Raw genomic sequence first — 24,033 nt, 5'->3', positions numbered from 1 at the left:
GTGTGTTCTGTTGTTAGTGTCATCATCAGAAGTGCAGTGCATTCCAGATTGACTAATTGGAAGTCTGTTGCAAATGATGCTGTTCTTCACTAAACACATTTTCTGAAGTAAATAAATAAATCTTGAAATTTGACTTTGCTGCTGTTTCCTTTTTCCATAGCAATGTGGTTGTAATGCCCGCGGTGTTATGAATAATAACCTGAACTGTGACCAAAATACTGGACAGTGCAAGTAAGTTATTTTATAATCAAATATATTAATGACAGAGATTAGGAAAATAATTGTGAACGTGTGGTATATAGTGAATCCAAACAAAGAAGAACTGACAAGAAAAACAATAACACAAGGATGTGGTGCAAGTACTGTATTATCAGATGCTCAGGAAAGGAAGGAAAGAGGATTTAACGTTTCAAGCCTTGCTCTTCTTCAGAAATAGAGGAGAGTCCAAAGGAAGGAAAGACGCAGGAAGAAAATTGCCAATGATACACACGCAGTTACATGTTGAAATGACCAGAAGGGAATGGGTGAAGAGAAAGTTCTTTCTAAGACAGTAGAGTGCAAGAGAATGAGATGTGTATGTGTGAGTATGTGAGTGCATGCAGGTCTGTGTGTGTGTAATAATAGCACGTGTGCGTGGGTGGACTTTGTGTCCCTTAATGTTGTAGGAGGAATTTACAGTAGGAATTTTAGGTAGGAGTGGCTATCTTTTGTTTGTCTCCCTTCACATGTGCGTAGGCGAATGGTCAGTAGAAAGGTGTTTAACTGGTAGATTGAAGTATGTGTGAGTGCGTGTATGTGTGTGTACGTGTGTGTATGTATGGGGTTGTGTCTGGGGCAAATGTGCATTACTCTGTGTGTGTGTGTGTGCATGTGTGTGTATGTATATATCACCGTGATCACCATGACTGACCAGGCTATCAGATGTTGCTGCACATCGCTGATCACAATGCACTTCGCATTGTTTTAGCCTTCAAATGATGCCACCCCACTGGCTAAGTGAGCAGGCCAACAGAAGAAAGAGTGAGAGAAAGTTGTGGCGAAAGAATACAGCAGGGATTGCCAACACCCCCTGCTGGAGCCTCTTGGAGCTTTAGATGTTTTCGCTCAATAAACACTCACAACGCCCGGTCTGGGAATCAAAACCACGATCCTGCGACCTCAAGTCTGCTGCCCTAACCACTGGGCCATTGTGCCTCCACGTATATATATAAAATATGTATATGTCATAAAGATTTAATAAATGAGAAGTTGGCAATTTGCTGTATTGCTACTCAAAGTTTGTTGTCTGCTAAAATTGGAAATTCTTGCAGTAAATTTCTTTCTGCTTGCGACTTACCCTTTTCTCTCTATTTCAGATGCCTAAACAGGTTTGGTGGTCGAACATGTGACAAGTGTGCCCCAGGTAGCTATTCCTACCCGCATTGTGTACCCTGTGCCTGTAATGCTACTGGAGCTGAAGATGATGTATGTGATCAAGACTCTGGCCAATGCCTTTGCAAGGTATCTATTCACCATTCTACGAAGTTACTTCTGTATTATCCCTGACGGTTTTTTTCTCTTCTTATTTATGAAACTACTTTTCAAGGAAAGAGAAAAAAAAAGAACTACTGATGACACCTATTGAAGCAGAAACCCATTTATGACTATTCTCATATTTCCAGACAATAAACCTGTCCTTTTCCTTAGTGGCATGTCAGATCTAGAGAAATCATGATTCTTCATATGGTAATTGTGACACATCCTCTAGAAGTGGATATAATTTTAATAGATCTACTATGTATGTTGTATGGTATTTAATATATCTGTATTTGTCTATGTTGTTCAAATACATCCCACTGCCAACTCTGAGTTGTTTCTCTTAGCTCATTCATTTTTAGATTTATACTTAATTTATAAATTCATATATTGTGCTGTATCTGCCTCTTAAGTTTATCGACAAGTTCATGTTATTGAGGTGATCTTAATCAAGTAATATAGCATCTATGCAGTCTCTTGATTTACTCAACATAATAGCCAAATTTCTCTCAATAAATTTCCCATTGTCTTTCAGATGGTAATACCAGGTTTTAAGTCTTAGGACAATATTTTTTCAATAAAAATTGGACAGACACAAAATGATTTAAGTTTAGTTCTCAACAATATCTAGAGTCTCTGGCCAACTACATTATAGACAATATAAGACAGAGATGAGACACTAAATTAACAAACTTCTGTTATAGTTAACAAAGCTTCCTCAAGGGACAAAATTGTCATCTAATTATTGATCCTATGTTAGATTCAGCTTGGGCTTTTAGATATAAAACAGCTTTGAAGCTCAACTCCATATATTTGTACATGTACTAGTATTATGAGATCTTACTCAAAGCATTCATATTAATTCTTACTCCGAGTAGTAATATTGGTTCCAAATTTTGGCAATTTCAGGGGAAGGGTGGGGGTTAAGTTGATTGTATCGATCAAAGTGTTCAACTGGTACTTATTTTATCCAAGTGTTCAACTAGTACTTATTTTATCAACCCTGAAGGGATGATAGGCAAAGTTGACCTCAGTGAAATTTGAACCCAGAATGTAAAGACAGACAAAATGTCGCTTAGCATTTTGCCCATTGTGTTAACAATACTGCCAGTTCCAGGTAGTAATATGAATTTTTACTTGGTGTACTGATATTCTGTATTTAGTTTTTCATCTTTTAATAAAAGTTGTTCGGTAAACTTAATTTTTATGGAAAACCTCAAAATAAAATTTGAATTCTGTAATTTGAAAATTTTTGAAGATGCTATTTTATATAAAAAAAAAGAATTCAGATAAATATTTTTGAAGTGTGTCACCTTTATAAAAACTGTTGCAAACTTCATTTGTAAAAATATTATAATTTTGGACAATTTCATATTCCATGGGGCAAATCCTGAAATTTTATGTCTTCCATCTGAGATCCCTCTCTCTCTTTCAGAGAGGCACCGAGCAGCTATACGCACACATACACACACGGCAGTAACTTCCACCTACCAAACTCAATCACAAAGCTCCGGTCGGCTCGGGGCTATAGTGGAAGACACCTACCCAAAGTGCCACGCAGTGGGACTGAACCCGAAACTATGTAGCTAGGAAGCAAGCTCCCTAACCACACAGCCATGCCCATTTTCAACTTTTAGTAATTTACTAAAATACTAAATATTTTATGTTCTTACTATAGTAAAGCATCATCATCATCATCATCATTTTCTATGCTGGTATAGGTTGGATGGTTTGACGTGGCTGCATTGAGCTCCAATGTCAGCTTTGGCATGGTAACTGCAGCTGGATGCTCTTCCTAATGCCAGCCACTCTATAGATTCTGCTGGGTATTTTTTTTATTTCTTGTGCATTTGGCACTAATGAGCTTGCTAACTAACTTTAAAAAAAATATCCAAGAAGAGGGTAAAAAGGGAAAAGGAAAAAAACCTCTTCAACTAAATGGTGCTGAGAGAAGCATTTGAAAGAGGAAAAAGGGGCAAAGGACAAAGATTCTATGTTGAGAGGCTAAAGTATGATAGAGGGACAAACCTAGATGTCTTGCTTTAGAAGAAGATATAAGGTTACCCCACATTTTATAAGGGTGGGTGGGAGTTTCTGGAAAGAAGATAGGGATGGTAGTGATGACATACCAGAGCATTTCAAGCTGCAAAAGGATGGGCATAAAGGAGGATGCAAATTTGGAGTGAAGAGAGGGGTCAGTTTCATAAAAGTGTGAAAGGAGAGCAATAGATGGTTAGAGATGGAAGTAGAGGTAAATATAAATGAACAAGGGTGGAAGTGTAAGTAGAAAAGTTTTTATAATGGACACCTGTGAATTTTTTTGTTGTTGTTGTTTAGATTTTGTGCTAAAGTCTTATAATTTATCATTGTTACAGAAAAATGTTGAGAAATCTCGTTGTCGTGATTGTCTTTCTGGAAGTTTCCATCTGGAAAGAAATAACCCAAATGGCTGCACCACCTGTTTCTGTTTTGGAGTGATTAGCAGCTGCAGCAAGTCCAATCTTCGCTGGAGCCAGGTAGGTTATATTATAGTAATTCAATAAGTGTGACATCGAGAGAGAGAGAGAGAGAGAGAGAGAGTGTGTGTGTGTGTGTGAATGTGATGGTTGTATATAAAATATAATATTTGATATTGAGAATGGATATACATTCAGTGTAATATGTGATATTAAGAGTGGTATATCACCTTGATCACCTTGACCGACCAGTCCGTCGGGCGTCCATTAGACACCGCTGGTCACAGCATGCTGTCCACTCCTCTCTGGATCGCGCCTTTCTCATCCACATGATCCCAATCGTCCTCCTGAAATCATAACTCCACTGTTGTGGAGGTCTTCCGAGTGGTCATTTCCACTCGCGCGGGTCCACCGATTATCAGTGAACCAGGCGACATGTCCAGCCCATCTAAACTTGCTGTGTGTATATTCTGTGATGACATCCCTCATGCCGGACTTCTCTCTGATGACCTTGCTGATGTGCTCTCTCAACGAGATTCCAAGCATTGCGGTCAGACAACGTACCAACAGGTCGAATGGTGATCGGCAGTGATGAAATAGCGGAGGTAAAGGAATATGTTCACCTGGGACAGGAAGTGAATATACACCGATCTATCGAAAAGGAGATCTCACGGAGAGTAAGGGCCGGATGGAAGGCGTTTAATGGCATAAAGGGTATGCTCAAGGGAAGGTTGGACAGGACCATCCGTGCCAACATCATCAACAGCACAGTTCTACCTGCAATGTTATATGGTAGTGAAACATTGGCTACAACAAAGAGAGAAGAGCAGAGACTGGTAACAGCTCAAAGAGCCATGGAAAGAGTGGTATATGTACAATATAATATCTGATATTGAGAGTGAGTGCATATATAATGCAATATGCCTTTCCTGTCACCATACTTCATCTGTTTCTTAACAAAGTAATATTTTCTCATGGCCAGACATGTTTCCATAGAATATTGGAAATGAGCATCACTGCAAGACAAGCAGTGGTGTACAATATCACACAATGTCACGACAAGGAGACGTAAGCATACACACCCTCTCACACATATATATATGATGGGCTTCTTTCAGTCCATCTACTAAATCCTCTCACAAACTTTGGTTAGCCTGAGGCTATAATAGAACACACTTGCCCTAGGTCCTATGCAGTGGGACTAAACCTGTAACTATGTGGTTGGGAAAAAAGCTTCTTAACCACACAACCAGTGTTTTTTTCTCTAAAAGATAAGAAAATTTGAATAAAATTAATTAACTTTTAAATGTATTTTTCACAGGTATCCACATTGAGGAACTGGAATATCCAAAATACTAATGGAGTTAACATTATTGCTAGTAGCCACATCCAAGCCAAGGTGAATGAACGGGTCTCTATTCCTAGTGAAGCAATCTATTGGTCTGCCCCTTCGGCCTATCTTGGTAACAAGGTTAGTGACTATTGACTATTTTTATATAGTTTACTGCAAATGAATACATTACCAACTTCTGGCTATGTCCACATTTATCTGTTGTCTGTCTATAAGAAACATAAAAAAAAACATTTCTTGTTATCAAAGACATTTCTTGTAATCAAAGAACATATATTACATATAAACGTTTATTGTGTAATGTAAAAAAATCATCTTCAGCTGATCTAAAATGGATTAATTTAAATCTTCAGATTCCTTCTTATGGTGGCCGATTGAGTTACAAGATTGTTTTCTCAAGTAAATCAGATGGTGTTGAAACTGTAGGACCTGATGTTATCTTGGTGGTAAGTGATATTTCTTTAAACTTATTCCAGCAATAATTTTGTTATTTTTATGGTTAAATCAAGAGGAGTCTCCTAATGGTTGTTTGACTTGCTAGAATTAGTGATATCTCTCTCAAATCCCATCTTATCTTCTTAAAAAATGGTAAGACACATTGCATATTATTCTTTTAGATATTATATGTCTGAGAAATAAAAAGGATGGAGATGGTTTTAGCAGAATTAACATTGATTATATGTCTGCTTGTGCAAGGAAGACCCTGAGTTTAAAAAAACGACAAAAACAACAGCAACTACAAGATTACCCTCATTCTTGTTATCCAAAGTCAGTGCTATCATCATTTCCTCCTTTCTCCTCTCATCATTATCATTGCTTCACTTACTGTGTTATGGTCATTAACATTTCCACCAACATCATAAAACAGGGAACCTGTATGCAGTTGTAATCGTGGAATCTAGAATTATCAGATTCCATTTAATCACATTCTGCTACTTTAACAACAACAACAATAAGAGAATGAGATTTAGCAATGTTGTCCTTAACTATATGCAATGGTGAAATGATCATGAATGGAACTCTTTCGATTGTAGATCTGCTTAATCAGAGCTGACTGCAACAATGAGTCTATCATAGATGCTACACCAGCCTGTCATTGATGCTACATTCCACTTGATTCTTCATAATTTCTTACGTTATTCTTGTCTTCTTCCCTCCTAGCTCTCCCCACCCTCTTCCTCTTTCATTGTTTTTTTGGGCATGGTGTTTAATATGTATATATGTAGGAGCAAAACTCCCCCCCCCCGTCCAATGGACGGTGTTGAGTTGTCAAACATTTAAACCAAATTTTCTCAAAACAATTTGTCCGACCATCCCATAGGCCTCCCCTCTGAGAAACACTGATTTAACCTAAATTTGAGACACCAGCAAAAGAAGAAATAAAGATAGACTTTTTTTCTATTCCAAAGAAAAACGATTTTATTCACACAAATATACAACCAAAGAATTTAAATTACCAATAATGATAAGGCTGTTGACTGGGAAAACACAAACATGGTTTAAACAGTAAGCTTGACAGGAAATAAACGTGCTTTTAAGCAGTACAAAAATAACAAAAAATGGAAGGTGCAGTTATGTACAGGTTGACAGAAGAAAAGCTGGACAAAAATGGCTTTATCGATCGCATTTTCACCTGGAATCGATTTTTGTAAATTTTTCAAGACTTATACACGCCCTGATACCGTTGGTATCTACATATTAAATTTGAGTGCAATTAGATGGAGGATGCCTGAGATCCTAGAAGATACACACACAGACTGACAGAACGAATTTTATATAATAAATAATGTGCAGGGAACAGATACGGTATTCATTGCTTTATAGAACATGCATTTCAGCTAAATGCTGCAATAATCACATAACCATTGTTGTAACCATTGTTGAAGTGCTATGCAATTTTACATTATTGCAAAACACTGATGTGGTGAGGTATAAGATTGCATAGTGTTTCTATAACTGTTACATAACTACTACAGCATTTTGGTAACACATGTGCATAGTCTACAGAGCATTGAATACCATACCTATTTTCTGCATATTATTATTTATATCATTTGGCTCATATTCCACATACTAGCTTAACCTGAGGCTGATATCCCATGCCATACTACACTGAATTCTGGTGCAGAGTGTGGAATACAATGCTGAACCCGACTTTTTGGTTATGTGTTGCACTTCCAATCTTTTTATGAGGTATGTATATATATATATATATATAAATGTATGTATATGCACTATATCAAATCTCAATGTGTATCATTGATCTGATTTTCTCCAGGGTAACAATATGTCATTGGCATACTACAGCAAGAATCCTCCAGAGAACAACCGGAGACAAGAATTCATTGTGGACCTCCGCGAGGTAAAGACTCTACGACTGATACTTTCTTATTCTTATATGAATTGATTAAGTCTTTCTATTTTCTATTTATTGCATTGATGATAGGTATTGCTGAATTTCTGTATATATGAGAAACACATATAAATGCACACATACTACATCCATTTATAAACATTCTGATATAAGCATTTATGCATATATATATATATATATATATATATATATATATATATATATATATGTATGAGTATATGTACATATGCATTTATGTATATGTATGTGTATGCTTATATATATGTATACAGGGTGAGGTGAATAAACTGTTGTCTAAATTACGCAAAAATGAAAATAACACTGATATCTCATTTTAACAGATATATTTACCAAAATTGCATAAAAATATCTTGAAATACTAATGAGTAAATTTATTCAATAAAATCGTTATTGGCTTCAACCATGGCCTCCAGATGACTTCAGAATCACCTGCAACTCTTCTGGACAGTCTCCTTGTTTAAGTTTGTGAATGCTGCCATAATCCTTGCCTTCAATTCATCTTTGGTGTTACAAGAAGTTTTGTAGTTCAATAGGTGTCATCAGTAGTATCTAAATGTTTTTTTGGTTTTTTTTCAGTATACCTTCATGCATGAAATCCATGGCACTCCTGTGCGAAGAGACCAATTCATGATGGTCTTGGCACATCTGGAAGGAATTTACATCAAAGCATCCTATTTGAGTAAAGTACTTGAGATTAGGTGATGTTAAATGCAGTTCTTTTTCATTGTTTGACATTTGACTTTTGTTGACAGTTGTATTGACATCTAGATATAGTAGTAATTGTCAAGTATTGTCATTATGTAATGTGTTGTTCTTTGTTGACAATTGACAATGTTGTATTGACATCTTTATGTATAGTAATAATTGTTGAATACCATCATTATATAATGTGTTGTCCATTGTTGGTAATTTGACTATCTTGTATTGACATCTACATACATAGTAATAATTGTCAAGTATTGTCATTGTATAATGTTTCGTCAGTTTGACAATGTTGTTAATCTAATCCAGGAAGTAACACACATTCTTCTTTTGGATAAAGTACAAGTTGCTAGTGCTACATCTCAGAAAGATATGTCATAAGAACTACAAATTTAATGGGTTATTCTATTAATTATGAAATTAAGGTATTTTATCCTTGTAATATTGTAAAACAAAGAATATTCATTGAGTCATAAATACTGTTAGTGTTCTTGTGCATAAATCTTCTTCGTGATTACTAAAGAAGAATATGTTGGAATGGAGTTGTGTTATCTTCTCCATGATTATATACGAATTTGTGCTCTGAGCTGTCAATGAATGAAATTCTTGCTAATTGTCTGAACAATGTTAAGCTGCTTACAATGTTAAGCTTTATCTTCCTCAAGATATCTGTTTATAGCAAGGTACTCTAACTCAATGGAAAATGTCATTGCTTAATCCCAGATCAGGTCTGACTGGACAGACATATGATCAAATATTTTCCAATGATGACCAATCCTTTTCGTGTATATTTAGGACCACTTCATCCAATGTGTACACTATTTTAAAAAATGCTGGAGTTTGATGTATGAAATTTTGCCCTGCTATTTATAGCAGACCATGTTGTTACCTATTACAATGCTGATGGTAAAAATATCTGTTAATCATGCATGTACCATCATAAACTGTTCAAAATGAAAGTCTTTTTTTAAAGTCTGTGTTACATTGTCTAAATGTTGAAAGACATACAGAAAAAAAACACACAAACACACACACAAAGATAACTATATATATATATATATATATATATATATATGCACACATATAATCTTTTTTTGAAGTTTGTGTTGCCTTGTGTTGACAGACTTGCACTTAAAATTCTCGTATTTTTAATCAAAACATGTTAGTTACTAAGGTGACAACACAACCTAATAAGTATCTTTCACTCTCTCTCTCTCTCTCTCTCTCTCTCTCACACACTGTATTTCCCTCTCAACAACTTTTTCTCCTCTCCTTCTTACCTCTCTAGACACGTGTTGTTACAGACAGACAAAGATCAGTTTCTCTTTTATAATATATGATTGAGGAACCTCATTAAATATGGCAGTGGTGGGGGAACATTGTTGAGTGTCATAGGTAGTATTGAAACACTGTACAGTTCATTGTCCAGCACAATATCACTCTTGTTCTATAAACTGAAATTGTTGCTTCCTGACATAGACCTCTCTATATGTTACCTATAATTCCTTGCTGCCTACTTTTGAGAAAACAATTTAGCACAAAAATACATTTGTCAGAAGAATGATTTTACTTTTATATTAATGAAACTTTCTGTTTGTCTTATGTCTTTATCTTGCACAGGTTAAGCAATGTTCAGCTGGAAGTTGCTACTAAAAATGGTAATGGAAATCTGGCACATACAGTAGAAAAATGCCATTGTCCAGCAAGTTACAGAGGTACTTCTTGTGAGGTAAAAAAAATCCAACAAACTATTTCTAAAATAATAATCCCTAAAATAATTATTGTTTATATAAGTGTGCATGTGTGTGTGTGTAGGAACAGGTGTCTTGCTGTAGAGGAGATACACATCTACTCCTGCTAGAAAGAAAGTGTCACATGGAGAATTACTGGATATGATGCAGGATATAAAGTCAACTTTCATAGTACCTAAATTCTAGTTATTAGCAGCTAACTCTAGAGACAGGAACATGTTGGTCTTGAATGGAAATTGAGATGCGAGTTTCTCTGAATCTACTCAGCACTCTACCTTTGGTTCGTATGACAAGAGGTGAGGAAATATAGCTTTTAGTGCTTACATGTAGAGATGCATTAAAGACAAGTGATTCTTCACAGTCGTGCAGGTACCAAGAATCATGTGTTACTCTCTGATGGGTCTCTGAACTTCTGCAATTGTTCTGGCTTGCTTGTAGTAAGAAGTGAGTTGTGTGTTTCCTGGTTGCTCTCAACTTCTACAAAGATTTTTAGCACCAAATCACTTAAAACCAAAGAAAAGGGTGTAAATCTCAAGGATGTTTGAGATGATGTTCTGACTCTGTGACATGATCCTCTGTGAGTCGAGTGGTTGATAAATAGAATGTGCGTATGATAATTGCAAGTTTCAAGTTTGGTTCACTCATTGCACTAACCCGATAACTCAATGAATGGGGTTCAACTCCTAGTTCTTGCTACAAGAGAAAAGACGGTGATGAGGTGTCTTCGCATATCCTCAAGTTACAAGAAGGTGATTAAAAAGAGAAAATGGCCAGAGAATTGAGGATGGTTGGGTGGTTTGGTTCACAAGCATGCGAAAGGAAAGTGATAAATGGTTAGAACTGAGGATAGAGATGAATGCAGTGAATGGTAAACATGGGTGAAAGCATAGTCATTGGTAGCTATCAGTTTAGGAGGAGGTGAAGGACAAAGGTGTGGGTCAGAGAGAAAGAGGTGATAGGTGGCAGTACAAAAAGGGGGAGATGAAGTTTAATAAGTTTAACTGTTTAATAAGACCATAAATACACGAGAAATTAGGAGATGATATGAAGTGGAAGGAAATAAGAAAGGGATGTACAGTGACAGATGATGTGGGTCAGATGTATATACGAGTGGATATAGTGAGTAATAAACAAATGTTGTGAGTTGTTGCTGGACCAGTGGAAAATATGAGAGGGTGTTCAGGAAAAGGGGGCATTCAGTAGACAATGAAGTTGTAAAGGATGATATAAGAATGTGGGATTGGTGACAAAAGGATGTGTTCCTATTGTTTACAGTACTGAATTTGTGGATCTTTGTTGACTTTTCATAATCAGGTTTGTATCTGCCAAAATGCATTAAGAATGAATATATACATTATTGTTTGGATTCTTGCTGTTTTGTGTGCAGTACTGTCCTGAGGCATGGACACACTGAGCAGTTGCCTGAGGGCACAGTGGGTCTAGGGGCCCAATTCTGATGTATGTTGTTGCTTGCTGTCATTGATTTGCTCAGGGGCTTATAATGCTACTAAGACAACCTTGTTTATGTGAACCTCATGAATAAATATTTCACATTATTGCCTTAATGTTTGTAACAATTGGCTAGTTATGTGCCACAGATGTTCTATCAATTCACTTTCTATAATTTACTTCTACTCCATTTGGTCGTACTTTGTTAATTATTAACACTAACTCTGGTGGATTAATAACTGTCTCTGACTCTATCGTTGCAGAAATGTGCATCTGGACACTACCGAAGACGGAAAAGTCCATTCTTTGGTTTGTGTTCCCCATGTGAATGCAATGGACATACAAAGAAGTGTGACCCAACAACAGGAGAGTGTTTGGTAATATACTAATGTTTTTAAACCATTTCTAACACCACCATCTATTACCAACAACGACAACACCAACATGACCACCATAACCACAATCATCACCACCACAACCACCACTAACACTACTGTCATTCTGACCACCACCACCATCACCACCACAACCACCTCTACAACCACAACTGTAATCACCGCCACCATTACCCCAATCACAGCTACTACCATCACAACCACCACAAAACACCTACAAGACCACAACCACAACAAGCAACACCACCACTAACACCACAACCATTATCATCACCTCAGTCACCATTATCAAAACAAAGACCAGTACAACTAACCTAAAATTTCCTTTCTAATTTGAAATGTTTTGTAATATTTCTTGTATTTGCTTCAACTGTATTTTTGTCTTTCCTTTATGTGTTTTTTCCGGGCAATAATTTATTGAAGGTTGATTTTATTTTACATGCGAACATTAACCCTTCTGATGACTTTCCTGAGTCAGTATTTGGATTTGGTGTTATTCTATATGCTCTCAAAAATTTCGTTAGTACCTCGTCATTATCTAGCTTTTCTTAGATCGCTTTTGAACATGTTAGCAAACTTTTCTGCCTATTCATTCAACCTCGAGTGGTCAGGTGGGGTAAAGATCTGCTTTATGGCATGTATTTTGCAGAAATTTCTTAATTCATATCCCATGAATTGTGTTCCATTATCTGAAACTAATGTGTCTTGAACACCATATCAAGCAAGTAACTCGAGTAGGAACTTTATTGTTGTCTTTGCTGTGGGTTTATTACATCTGCATACCTCTGACCACTTTGTATAGCTATCCACAACAATTAGATAGTATGCGCTGTTTACTGGTCCAGTGCAGTCGATATGTATCCTGGACTCTCAGTTTGAGCTGCCCATTTTACATAATTCACTTTTTCAATGATTCCGGTTTTTTTTTTCAATCTGTCCAACTTATTGTCCGCTTGCTTTATTTCTGCAAAAGGCACTTTCCTATTAGACTTGAACACAGGTGTAACATTATCATCTAATTCAAACATGCTTCAGTCTTTGTGCATAGACCTAGTTTCTTTGAGAGTACTTGCTGAAACATTAAAAAAAATTTTCTCTTTAACTCTTCAGACAAATTATTTTTAGAGGAACATCCATTTATGTTTTTACAATGGAGATTTATGGGCAGGTCCCATAAATCAAATAATTCTAAGCAATCGATACCCAACAGATTGGTTGCATTTTTAATGATGAAGACTTTCGCCTTGCATGTTTTCCCTTGAAATGTAGCATTAGTCCACATATTACCTATGAAATGTAATTTGTTGCCCATCATGCTGCAATCAGATTTTGCTGTTTTTCTCAACATAGGTTTCCCTATTTTCCTTCATGTCTCCATATTTATTATTGGAATATCACTTCCAGTATCCAATTGAAGTTTAATATGTATTCCATTTATTTTTATGTGTACGAATTTTATTATTTGGGAGTCAGTTTTTGTTTCTGATGAGTGAATTCTAGGATTTTTAATGTTTGACCTTCGTAATTTTGTTCTGCAGTGTGAACTTTTGTGACCAATTCTTTTGTAACTGTAACATTTTTGATTTTTAAAGGGACAGTCTTTCCTGAAATGTACGCTTCCACATCCATAACATGGAAATGGACATGGCACTCTTTTTTGGTTGTACTTTTCCAGAAGGGGGTGAGGGAAGTGAAATCCTAGGTGGATGAGAGGGTGAGTGTGGTAAGAATAGCTTGTATGGTTGGGCAGAACACAACTGGCAGAGAGCATTTGGCATTTGTAGTCAGGGTGATATGTAAGGTTCCTTGATTGGATCTAATTGTCCCCTTACTGAGACATTTCCATCTTTTTCTATATTGCTGTTGTTTTTTTTTTTCCTTTATCTGTTTCTTCAAAATAAATTCAATACTTGCCACCCCCCCCCCCCCACGTTTTTGTAAATTCTCCCTGCAATGTCCCCTTCGCTATTGCCCTAGTGGCAAGTAAAGCAAAACATTATTATTTTAATTTTATTTATTTTGTTTTTCTTTCTTCCACAACAGGACTGCCAGGACAACACCACAGGATTTTATTGTGAGAAGTGTAAACCAGGTTATTCTGGAGATCCAGCCAATGGGGTTTGTGCAATCTGTGCCTGCCCTATGCCAGTTGCTTCAAATAAGTAGGTGCAATGTTTATTACACACATACACACACACACACACACATATGCGCTTGATAAAATCCTCAACAGTGCATTTAAAATTACTCAATGGTTAACACCTGAAAGATTTCATGGTTATTTCGCTTGTGCTGCAATCTGTGGTTTTTCTGCTCTCTAACTTTCCATGCTACCAGTTATCACCCCTTCCCTCCTGGACCACTCCTATTCTTTCACCTTCCCTCCACCAATATTGATATTTACTATCAACCACAGTTCAGTTTACATGTCAACCCCTATCTCTAACCATCTGCTTTCTTCTTTCACATTCCTATGAACTTATCCAGCCAACTTTCCTGTTAATAACAATCCAGATACCAACTAGCTTTATCAAATATATTGAAAGACATTTCCTCAATATATATATATAAACGTTCTAATAAATTATAAAGTTAATAAAAGAAAATGGAGAAGAAAAAATATGATAGATACTTGGTTCATTTTATTTGTATCACAAATAAAATGAATCAAGTATAAAAGGAATCAGGAAAATATAATGGAGAGTTGAAAGTTAATAACTATTTATTAATAAATTGATAAATCTTACTTCCCACAGCTGTTTCCATTTGTGCTCATTAAGTAAATTACAAATTTATGCTTTAAATTTGCTTTTATAAGATATGAGCAAAATATCATCAGGGAAAAAGACATACATTAAAAGATTACATGTTGACCATTTAGTTCATACCAACAGACTAAATATATGGAATTATTTTATTTTTATTTGTGTGTGTGTGAGGGTTAACAGATTAATTTGAAAATAAGGAAAAATAAAGTATAAAAAATAACAAGGTTGAATAAAATAAAAATAAAAAGTAAAATACAATAAAAATAAAAGATATAAAAATAAACAAGGTAAAATAAAATAAATAAATAAAAATAGAACAAAAATAAAATAGGATGGAATAGAATATATATATATAGATAAATATGTACATACAGATAAACATAAAAATATGCATAAAAATGTACATATATACATACATAAACACTTATACATACATACACCACACACACACACACACACATATGCACGTATGTATGTATATATAAAGAAAAGATTAATATGCAGACTCTGTGTATTAATTAGTATCTATTGGTTGGAGAAACTTAAATTAGTTTACATGCGGTTAAGCATTTCAAGAAAATATTTAATCATAACGGTATCTCAATATATACATGTGTGCTGAATTATATAGTAATAAAAGACTTACAGTAATAATTCATCATCATCATCATCATCGTTTAGCATCCGTTTTCCATGCTAGCATGTGTTGGACGGTTCTACTGGGGTCTTCATCAGGCCCAGTCAAATCTGGCAGTGTTTCCATGCACATAAGTACATACATAAAGCATATATATATATATATGCATTATAACCTTCAATTTAATAGTGTTAAATAGTAGTAATTCATGCACACACAAAAATAAATATATAATAACTCCATATATTTAGTCTTCTGGTATTGAATATGGATTATATGCTTAATATATACCTATTAATTTAGGGAAATTTTATTTCTCCAAGTTATTAGGTATAGAACCAATGTTTTTTTGGATGTAATCATCCCTTTAAGAGGTTAATTTATCCTCTAATTAATTTATATATATATCATCATCATCATCGTTTAACATCCTTTTTCCATGCTAGCATGGGTTGGATGGTTCGACCAGGGTCTGGGAAGCCAGGAGGCTGCACCAGGCTCCAGTCTGATCTGGCAGTGTTTCTACAGCTGGATGCCCTTCCTAATGCCAACCACTCTGTGAGTGTAGTGGGTGCTTTTTACGTGCCACTGGCACAGGGGCCAGAGAAGGCTGGCAAATGGCCAAGGTCATTGGTTGGTGCTTTTAGGTGTCACCGACACAGATGCCAGTCAGGTGGCGCTGGCATCTGCCATGTTCGGACGGTGCTTTTTATGTGTCACCAGCACAGGTATCTTAACTACAATTTCCATTTGATTTTCATTTATATATATATCCTTGTTTTAAATATATATTTTGATTGTTTTTTTAAACTTTTGCAGCTTTGCCAAAAATTGTGTTACTAATTCTCGCGGTGACACCAGTTTCTGCTCATGTAGAGAGGGATACAGAGGTGCAAAATGTGACAAGTAAGTGAACTATTTCAGCAATGTTAATTGTTGTTTGTGTTGGAACAACAAATGCTTCTAAACTGGGATGATGCAAGTCAATTAGGGATATCACAGGAATTTATCAGACATTCAGAATAGTTGTAAGGTTTCTTTTGTAATTAGATACAAACTTATAAGTGAACTGAGGAAATTTTAACAGTAACAATGTGATAATGCCTGAATTATGATTATGCAAATGAAAATATAACATGTCTATGCTTCAGACACTTCTGCTGCTGGTGTTGAGTGAGAGATGCGTTCTTCGTCCCAGAGCTCGCAAGATCTTGCTATTCGTAAGACCCGCAGAAGAGAAAGCAGGTCAACCCCGACACCGAGAGCATTGACGGATGGATGAATGCACATCCAGGCTCAGCGGTTGCGTAGGAAGTCGGGGACAAGAAACAAGAAGAAAGAGTGAGAGAAAGTTGGAGCGAAAGAGTACAACAGGGGTCCCCTCCCCCGCCGGAGCCTCGTGGAGCTTTAGGTGTTTTTGCTCAATAAACACACACAACGCCCAGTCTGGGAATTGAAACTGCAATCCTCCGACCGCAATCCGCTGCCCTAACCATTGGGCCATTGTGCCTCCACTGCTGCTGGTGTCTGAAGTATGAGGGACAAAAATTTAAAAGATGGTCATATTTTTTTATATTGCACTTATTGTATGAATTTTAGATTTTCATAAGAAAAATTAACTGTTACCATCTTTTATTGAAGATGTTCTCCAGGATACTATGGAGATCCACTGAAGATTGGTGGATCATGCCAACCCTGCCAGTGTAGTGATAACATCGATCTCAATAATCCTAACAGCTGTGATAAAAAAACAGGAGAATGTAGAAACTGCACAAATAATTCTGCTGGCAAAAATTGCAACATATGTAAGGAAGGATGGTTTGGTGATCCAGTTATGGCGAAGAACTGTACAAGTAAGTTTGTTAATTCATTAATTTATTTCTTTTTGTAAGAGTAGCTTGTGTAGAGTTTTTGAGGTGAACTCAGCTATTGTATATTCCTGACATACATATGATTGAACCTACACTGACCACATTCTTCTGTGGTATCGGATCTTAAGGCGGTGAGCTGGCAGAATTGTTAGCATACCGGGCGAAATGCTTAGCAGTATTTCATCTGCCGCTACGTTCTGAGTTTTGCCTTTCATCCTTTCGGGGTCGATAAATTAAGTACCAGTTATGCACTGGGGTCGATGTAACCTACTTAATCCATTTGTCTGTCCTTGTTTGTCCTCTCTGTGTTTAGCCCCTTGTGGATAGTAAAGAAATAGGCATTGGATCTCAGAAATGAATGTTTCTAAGCAAGCCAATATTTTCCCTTGGCCAGACATGTTTTTTCATAGAAGACTGGAAACAAATTATACTGTTTCTATGACAGTGGCATTTATTTATACGTATCATTTGATATCAAGATTAACATACATACATATATATGCATCTATACATATATACCCCTCCATATATATATATATATATATATATATATATATATATATATATATATATTATCATCATCATCTTAATATCCACTTTCCCATGCTTGCATGATTAAGATAGAATTTGTTGAAGCAGATTTTCTACAGCCAGTTTCCAAGCAAGGTAAAATTCCCCCCTGTCTGGATATGTTTGCATTGAAGATTGGAAAAGAATGACACAACTTACATGAAAATGGTACTTACAACTATCACTTGATGTCAAAACGAAGACACACACACGACACATTCTCTCTTTCTCTCTCTCTCTCTCTCTCACACACACTCACACACACACACATTATAGGCTTCTTTCAGTTACCATCTACCAAATCCACTTACTAAACTTTGTTCAATCTGGAGGTAGATTTTAAATTAGTTTCATGTTTCTGCAATTACTCCTTCTGTTACTCATTGCAGTAGTTTTGGGTTCAATACCATTGCACAGCATGCTGGGCAAGCATCTTTAGCTATAACCTTGGAGACACCTGTGCCTCTATTGTACTTGAGTTTCTTAAAACCTGGCATAAATCCAGATCCCTCTCTACTGCAATCCCACTCAGGCTTTGAGGGTATATCCCAGTATATGTGTACACTATATGTGTATATATGTAAGAGAATTTTTTATATTCACTAGACATCAATTTTAATTAATCTAAATACTATAAAATTTTTTTGATTGATTGCAGGGTGTACTTGTGATACCTGTGGTACTTCTAAGTGTGATGATACATTTGGTTTCTGCTACTGCAAGCCTAATGTTGTTGGGAAGAAATGTAACAGATGCTTGGTAAGTGTTATATATATATTTATGTACATGCATACATATACACATGCATACATACATGTACACACACACAGACATTCACATGTATGTTTATATAATTGTTATGTATGTCTTCGTGTTAGTATGGATTAAATAGATGTGTAAACTTTAAATCTTGTGGTATACATTAAGTTGTTAGTATGGGAGATAGTTGGTTAATCCTCATCATGGTAATTACTAGTACATCTATGATGTATATGATGTAGATCATGTTATACATATACACACATGCATATACATTCATGCATATATTTACACATAGACATATATATACATACAACCATTCACACATGCATGCATACATACATAATATGTACCTATATATGTACATATCAAATAAAATTAAATTAAAAACAGAACACAAAGGATATCGTGGTACATGTGTTTCAAGCTTTATAAACAATCCGTTCTTACATCAGTGTATTATTAATATAAAAGATGGTTTAAAGCTCTCTTCAGCTGCATTGTTATTCCATAGAATTACATCACACTATAAAAAATATGAAAAGTACATGTAGTATTACCCATTATAATAGGTATATCTTATCTCCCTGAGAAAGTGTATTTGTGAAATTTCCTAACTGTATAAATGTATAAAGATTCATTGGATTTCGAAAATTTGCCCATACTGTATCACCAGTCAACATAGAGTCTGTATATAGGTACATATATACATACATGCATATGTTATGGCTGCCCCCTCGTTATCGAGTATGGCTATTGCATGAAGTTTAACTGTTACTGGTGCTGTGATCGAATGTGACTTTTTAGCCCAGCTAAAGATCTACAATGTCTTGTACAGAATTGGCAACTAAAACCTTTACCGGTAATAGCTGGCCGTAGTTGTAACTGGGCTTCATGTACCTTTGCATGTTGTTTGAGTCCTCCTGCATATGTACTTATGTATGTACATACCTACATACAGGCAGACATACAAATTTCTTTGCTTTATTTTCGAATTGACAGCCAAATCATTATGGTTTCAAAGACTGCAACGGCTGCAAGAGTTGTGATTGTGGTCTTGCTTCTCGTTCCGATTCATGTGATGACATGACTGGACAGTGCCGATGTGAGCCAGGTGCTGGTGGACGTAAGTGTGACCGCTGTCTAGATGGCTACTGGGATTATGGTCCAAACGGTTGTAAACGTAAGTAGATATTTCTTTAATTCTTATTCAAAGGAGAGACTTTTTGCTTGTTTCCAATTTCATATCTTCCTACACTCTTGCTATCTGCCTCTGTATATGTACATGAAATATATGATGATAATAATAATGATACTACTACTACTACTACTACTACTACTACTACTACTACAACTACTACTAAGGATAATCGGCAGCGGCGTCATCATTATTATTATTATTACTATTATAATAGTCTCATAGCAGCTAATTAATGTTACTGAATGGTTTCATGCCAGTAACCTTCAAGAATTGGAGAGGTAAATTAACAATCATCAAACATGACTGAATAGAAAAGCATGGCCTGGGCACTTTCCTATTGGAAGCATAAAAATGCCACATCCTGTTTATGAGTCTCAGAGTTATTGGAAAACAAGACAAAATGAAAATCATGGATGAAAGAACACATAGAAAGATGATTGAAAGAAAAAAAAAGAACAAAGTTGTAGCTGAAGCATATCAAAGTTATGTCCCTTTGATTTGCCTCTTTTTAGCCAGTGATTTTCATGTCAGCATACAGGTGACAAAATGTCTGCTTCAGTTTTATGTGATATTTGATTGTTAGGTGAAGCGCTGGGGAGAAATGAGGTGGAGAGGGTGAGTTGGGGTTAGAGAGAAATAGGGAGGTGTAGCAGAGAGGTAGGGGAACAAATTAGGAGAGAAGTGATTGTGATTGTGTATATGCATGTGTGCAAGTGCGTATATATATATAAGCTGTGTGTGGGGGAGGAATTAACTCCTTGTTTATGGTGAGAGAAGCGCTAACCCATATATATAGGGTGTACTAGACTTAAAGTTCAGGTAGGCCCCTGAGTGCAGGGAATTCAATATGATTCTTTTCTCTGCTAAATAGAGTCCACACCTCCTACTACCATAGAGGTAAAGTTTGCTCTTTTCCAACAGTCTCCATTTGATGTTATATTGTGCAACATTTTCTTTCAATCTCCATATATATATATTGCCAATATTGTGATTTTACATCTCTCTCTGATATTAAATAAAAACATGTGAGCATTGAGTCTGGTTCTGAAGGGGCCTTCCATTGTGCAGATCCTTTTGGTTTGAACGGCAGTTTTTAACATAATTTCTAGGTAACTAAAAAATTTTAAACTGGTAGAATGTGTTTATAAAACATCTTTTTCTCTTGGCTTTATTGAGGAAATTCTATAGTCTGTAAGATATTTGTTGTTTTTTTTCTTCAATTTCTGCAATTTCAGCCAATCAGTGACGTGTATTTGAGGTGAAAACATTCTGTGCCGTATGAATATGTCCCTTGTTTAAGAAACAGATTGGATTTATTTACATTTCTGAAGAAAAAAGATACCCTTCCCCCCACCCCTAACCCTAACACTAAAACAGATTGAAATGCAATAGATCGATACTAGGGTCATAATTATGGGTGACAATTTCATATGACACCACTAGAAAAAACTGCCGTTCAAATCGAAAAGATCCCATTGTGCTCACATATATTTGTACATTCATTGCTTTACTGGGATTCCTTAAGACTATTTCTGCATTATACATGATAATTACTGTATTACTTTAACCATTTAGTAGGCATGTGGCATTACCTCTGCATGAGCAGCCTGCCTATGTGTTAGGTGTATTTACTACAATTTTCTTTATGCACAAAGCATATCAATAAAGCATATCAATAAAGCATACATAACTACAGTTTTTTTCATTGAGTAATTTCCTTCAGTGATTTGTATTTTAATATATCATAAAGTGTTTTACAATATTTAATATTGTTATAAACTACTTTTTTCTTAAATGTATTATAGAGTTGTTTATAACATTTAATTATGAATTACATTTTTGTTTTAATATAAAAAGGAAAAAATAAGTCTAAATTTAACAAATACGTATATGTAATAAGAAAAAATTGTTTAAACACAGACAAAAGGACAGTAGAGATTTATATAGAAAATGTGTAAAGATAAAAACAATTACAATTAATGAAAAATTCTAACAAATCTCCCTTTAGTATATCATAAAGGGGTTTACGATATCTAATATACTATAAAACACTTTATTTGTTTTTAATGTATTATAAAGTGATATATATTTAATATGTTATTGTATGCTGCTTTTAATGTATTATAAAGTAATATATAATATTTAATATTATTTATATGTCAGGTTGTTCTTGTGCAAGAACTGGAGTTTCCCGAACATGTGACCCTGTAACTGGTGTGTGCCGTTGTATGGAAGGTTATGTAGGAAGCTCTTGTAATCGATGTGCTAAAGATTGGGTCAAAGTACCTGGGAAAGGATGCAGCCGTGAGTAACTTAATTTATATATATATATAATTACTTGTCTTGTTAGATGTCTAATATCAGACAATTAAGACTTCATGTTCACCTAAGTAATGAGAGTTTGCTGCTTCACTCAGCAATTTATGTTTGTGTGTGTGTCTGTGTGTGTGTGTAATATATATATGTATATATGTGTATATATATATATGTCTATATGCATATATATAATTATATATATATTCATATATATAATTATATATATATATATATTTTTATTTTTACTTTTTTTTAAAGTTTCAGCTCAGAGCTGCGGCCATGCTGATGCACCGCCGTTTTGCGCTACTGTTATTACTAGGAGCCTCCTCTAATATGTGGCACTTGATGAAGAATGGGGTTTGATATAGCTACCCTCATTTGCACCTCTTGCCGTGAGGTAGGCTCATCTAGGACTCTCGACAGGAAGAGGTCCAGCTTTGATTTAAAAACTCCTACATCTACTTCGTGCAAGTTCCTCAGACTCTTTGGGAGAATATTAAAAAGCTGTGGGCCCTTGAAACCCAGGCTGTTGCAGTATATATATGCATATATGTATATATACGTGTCTTTACAGTTGTACATATATGTACAGAAGTACAGACAGACTGTGTGGTAAGTAATTTGCTTCCCAACCACATAAATCCAGGTTCAGTTCCACTGTGTGACGCCTTGTCAAATATCTTTGGTTAACCTTAGGCCAACAAAGCCTTGTGAGTGGATTTGGTTGACAGGAACCTGTTGTGTGTAAGGTGGCGAGCTGGCAGAAACGTTAGCATGCTGGGCAACATGCTTAATGGTATTTTGTCTGCCGTTATGTTCTGAGTTCAAATTCTGCCGATGTCAACTTTGCCCTTCATCCTTTCAGGGTTGATAAATTAAGTACCAGTTATGTACTGTGGTCGATATATTAGACTTAATCCATTTGTCTGTCCTTGTTTGTCCCCTCTGTGTATAGCTCCTTGTGGGCAATAAAGAAATAAGAAACCTGTTGTGTGTGTATACATGTGTGCGTGTGTTAAATAATATGAGACAACAAAACCAAGGCTGTGTGGAATTTTCAGGACATTTATAAAGAGCAAGTTAGTCTTACAGCTGTTTCTGGGATATTAGGAATATCCCTTCATCAGAGACAATTTGAGATGGTTAAATAGAAGGAGATATTAGAGTTCAGTATAAGGAGTTATTTTGGAAAAGGAAGGAAATAAGGAGTATATAGTGAAATAGGGGAATGAATGTAGAGATAAAAATATATTTCTTTCCTTTTCCAAAATAACTTCTTATATTGAACTCTAATATTTCCCTCTATTTAACCATCTCACATCGTCTCTGATTAAGGGATATCCCTAATATCCCAGAAGCAGCTGTTATACTAACTTTCTCTTATAAATGTCCTGAAAATTCTGCACAGCCTTGGCTTTGTTGCCTCATTTTATTTAACATATACATGCTCATACAAGACGTGCATTAGACTCCTCACTCATATCATTATTGAATTGTGAGTTTAATTATGGTCCTTCCATAGCTCTTACCATAAAGCGTTACCTGCCACCTTGTGTCTTCTGGATACCAATACCTCTCATATATATATATATATATATATATATATATACACACACATGCACGCACGCATGCACACACACACACACACACTTTGATAGGTTTCGGCCATTATTGGCCCAGGCCATGTCTAACTTAATACCACCACCTGGTGAAGTCTTTCAAGTCAGAATTTGGGCACTATGGCCCACTCAAGTAGAGAGTTATTGTTTACAGAGACATATCCGGGTGTAGAGGGTTTATCCGGGATTTCTTGAAGGAATCTGTCCAAAGACTTCTTGAACCCTATAGGGTCGTTTCTGTTTAATGTGTTTGGGGTAATGTAAAGAGAGCGGGGCCA

General features: G+C 35.7%; 2 protein-coding genes across 2 annotated transcripts in view; both read left to right on the top strand.

Moving 5' to 3' along the window:
• LOC115216169 (laminin subunit alpha-like) overlaps window positions 1–22,132 on the top strand; it is a 140,633-nt gene extending 118,501 nt beyond the window's left edge. Inside the window, 15 exon segments of the mRNA XM_036506943.1 lie at window positions 161–231; window positions 1,356–1,500; window positions 3,891–4,031; window positions 5,293–5,442; window positions 5,676–5,768; window positions 7,601–7,684; window positions 8,294–8,415; window positions 10,040–10,148; window positions 11,883–11,996; window positions 14,058–14,176; window positions 16,239–16,325; window positions 17,061–17,272; window positions 18,519–18,619; window positions 19,622–19,802; window positions 21,984–22,132. Coding sequence (XP_036362836.1) covers window positions 161–231; window positions 1,356–1,500; window positions 3,891–4,031; window positions 5,293–5,442; window positions 5,676–5,768; window positions 7,601–7,684; window positions 8,294–8,415; window positions 10,040–10,148; window positions 11,883–11,996; window positions 14,058–14,176; window positions 16,239–16,325; window positions 17,061–17,272; window positions 18,519–18,619; window positions 19,622–19,802; window positions 21,984–22,132 — 1,878 coding nt within the window.
• Window positions 22,133–22,170: 38 nt separating this feature from the next.
• Window positions 22,171–24,033, top strand: part of LOC115216168 (laminin subunit alpha) — a 94,352-nt gene continuing 92,489 nt past the window's right edge. Inside the window, exon 1 of the mRNA XM_029785366.2 lies at window positions 22,171–22,245. Coding sequence (XP_029641226.1) covers window positions 22,171–22,245 — 75 coding nt within the window. The remainder of the gene's footprint in view (window positions 22,246–24,033) is intronic.

The sequence above is a fragment of the Octopus sinensis genome, linkage group LG10 (genome assembly GCF_006345805.1).
Source record: "Octopus sinensis linkage group LG10, ASM634580v1, whole genome shotgun sequence".
Classification (NCBI taxonomy): Eukaryota; Metazoa; Mollusca; class Cephalopoda; order Octopoda; family Octopodidae; genus Octopus; species Octopus sinensis.
This window is presented reverse-complemented; position numbering and strand designations above follow the sequence as displayed.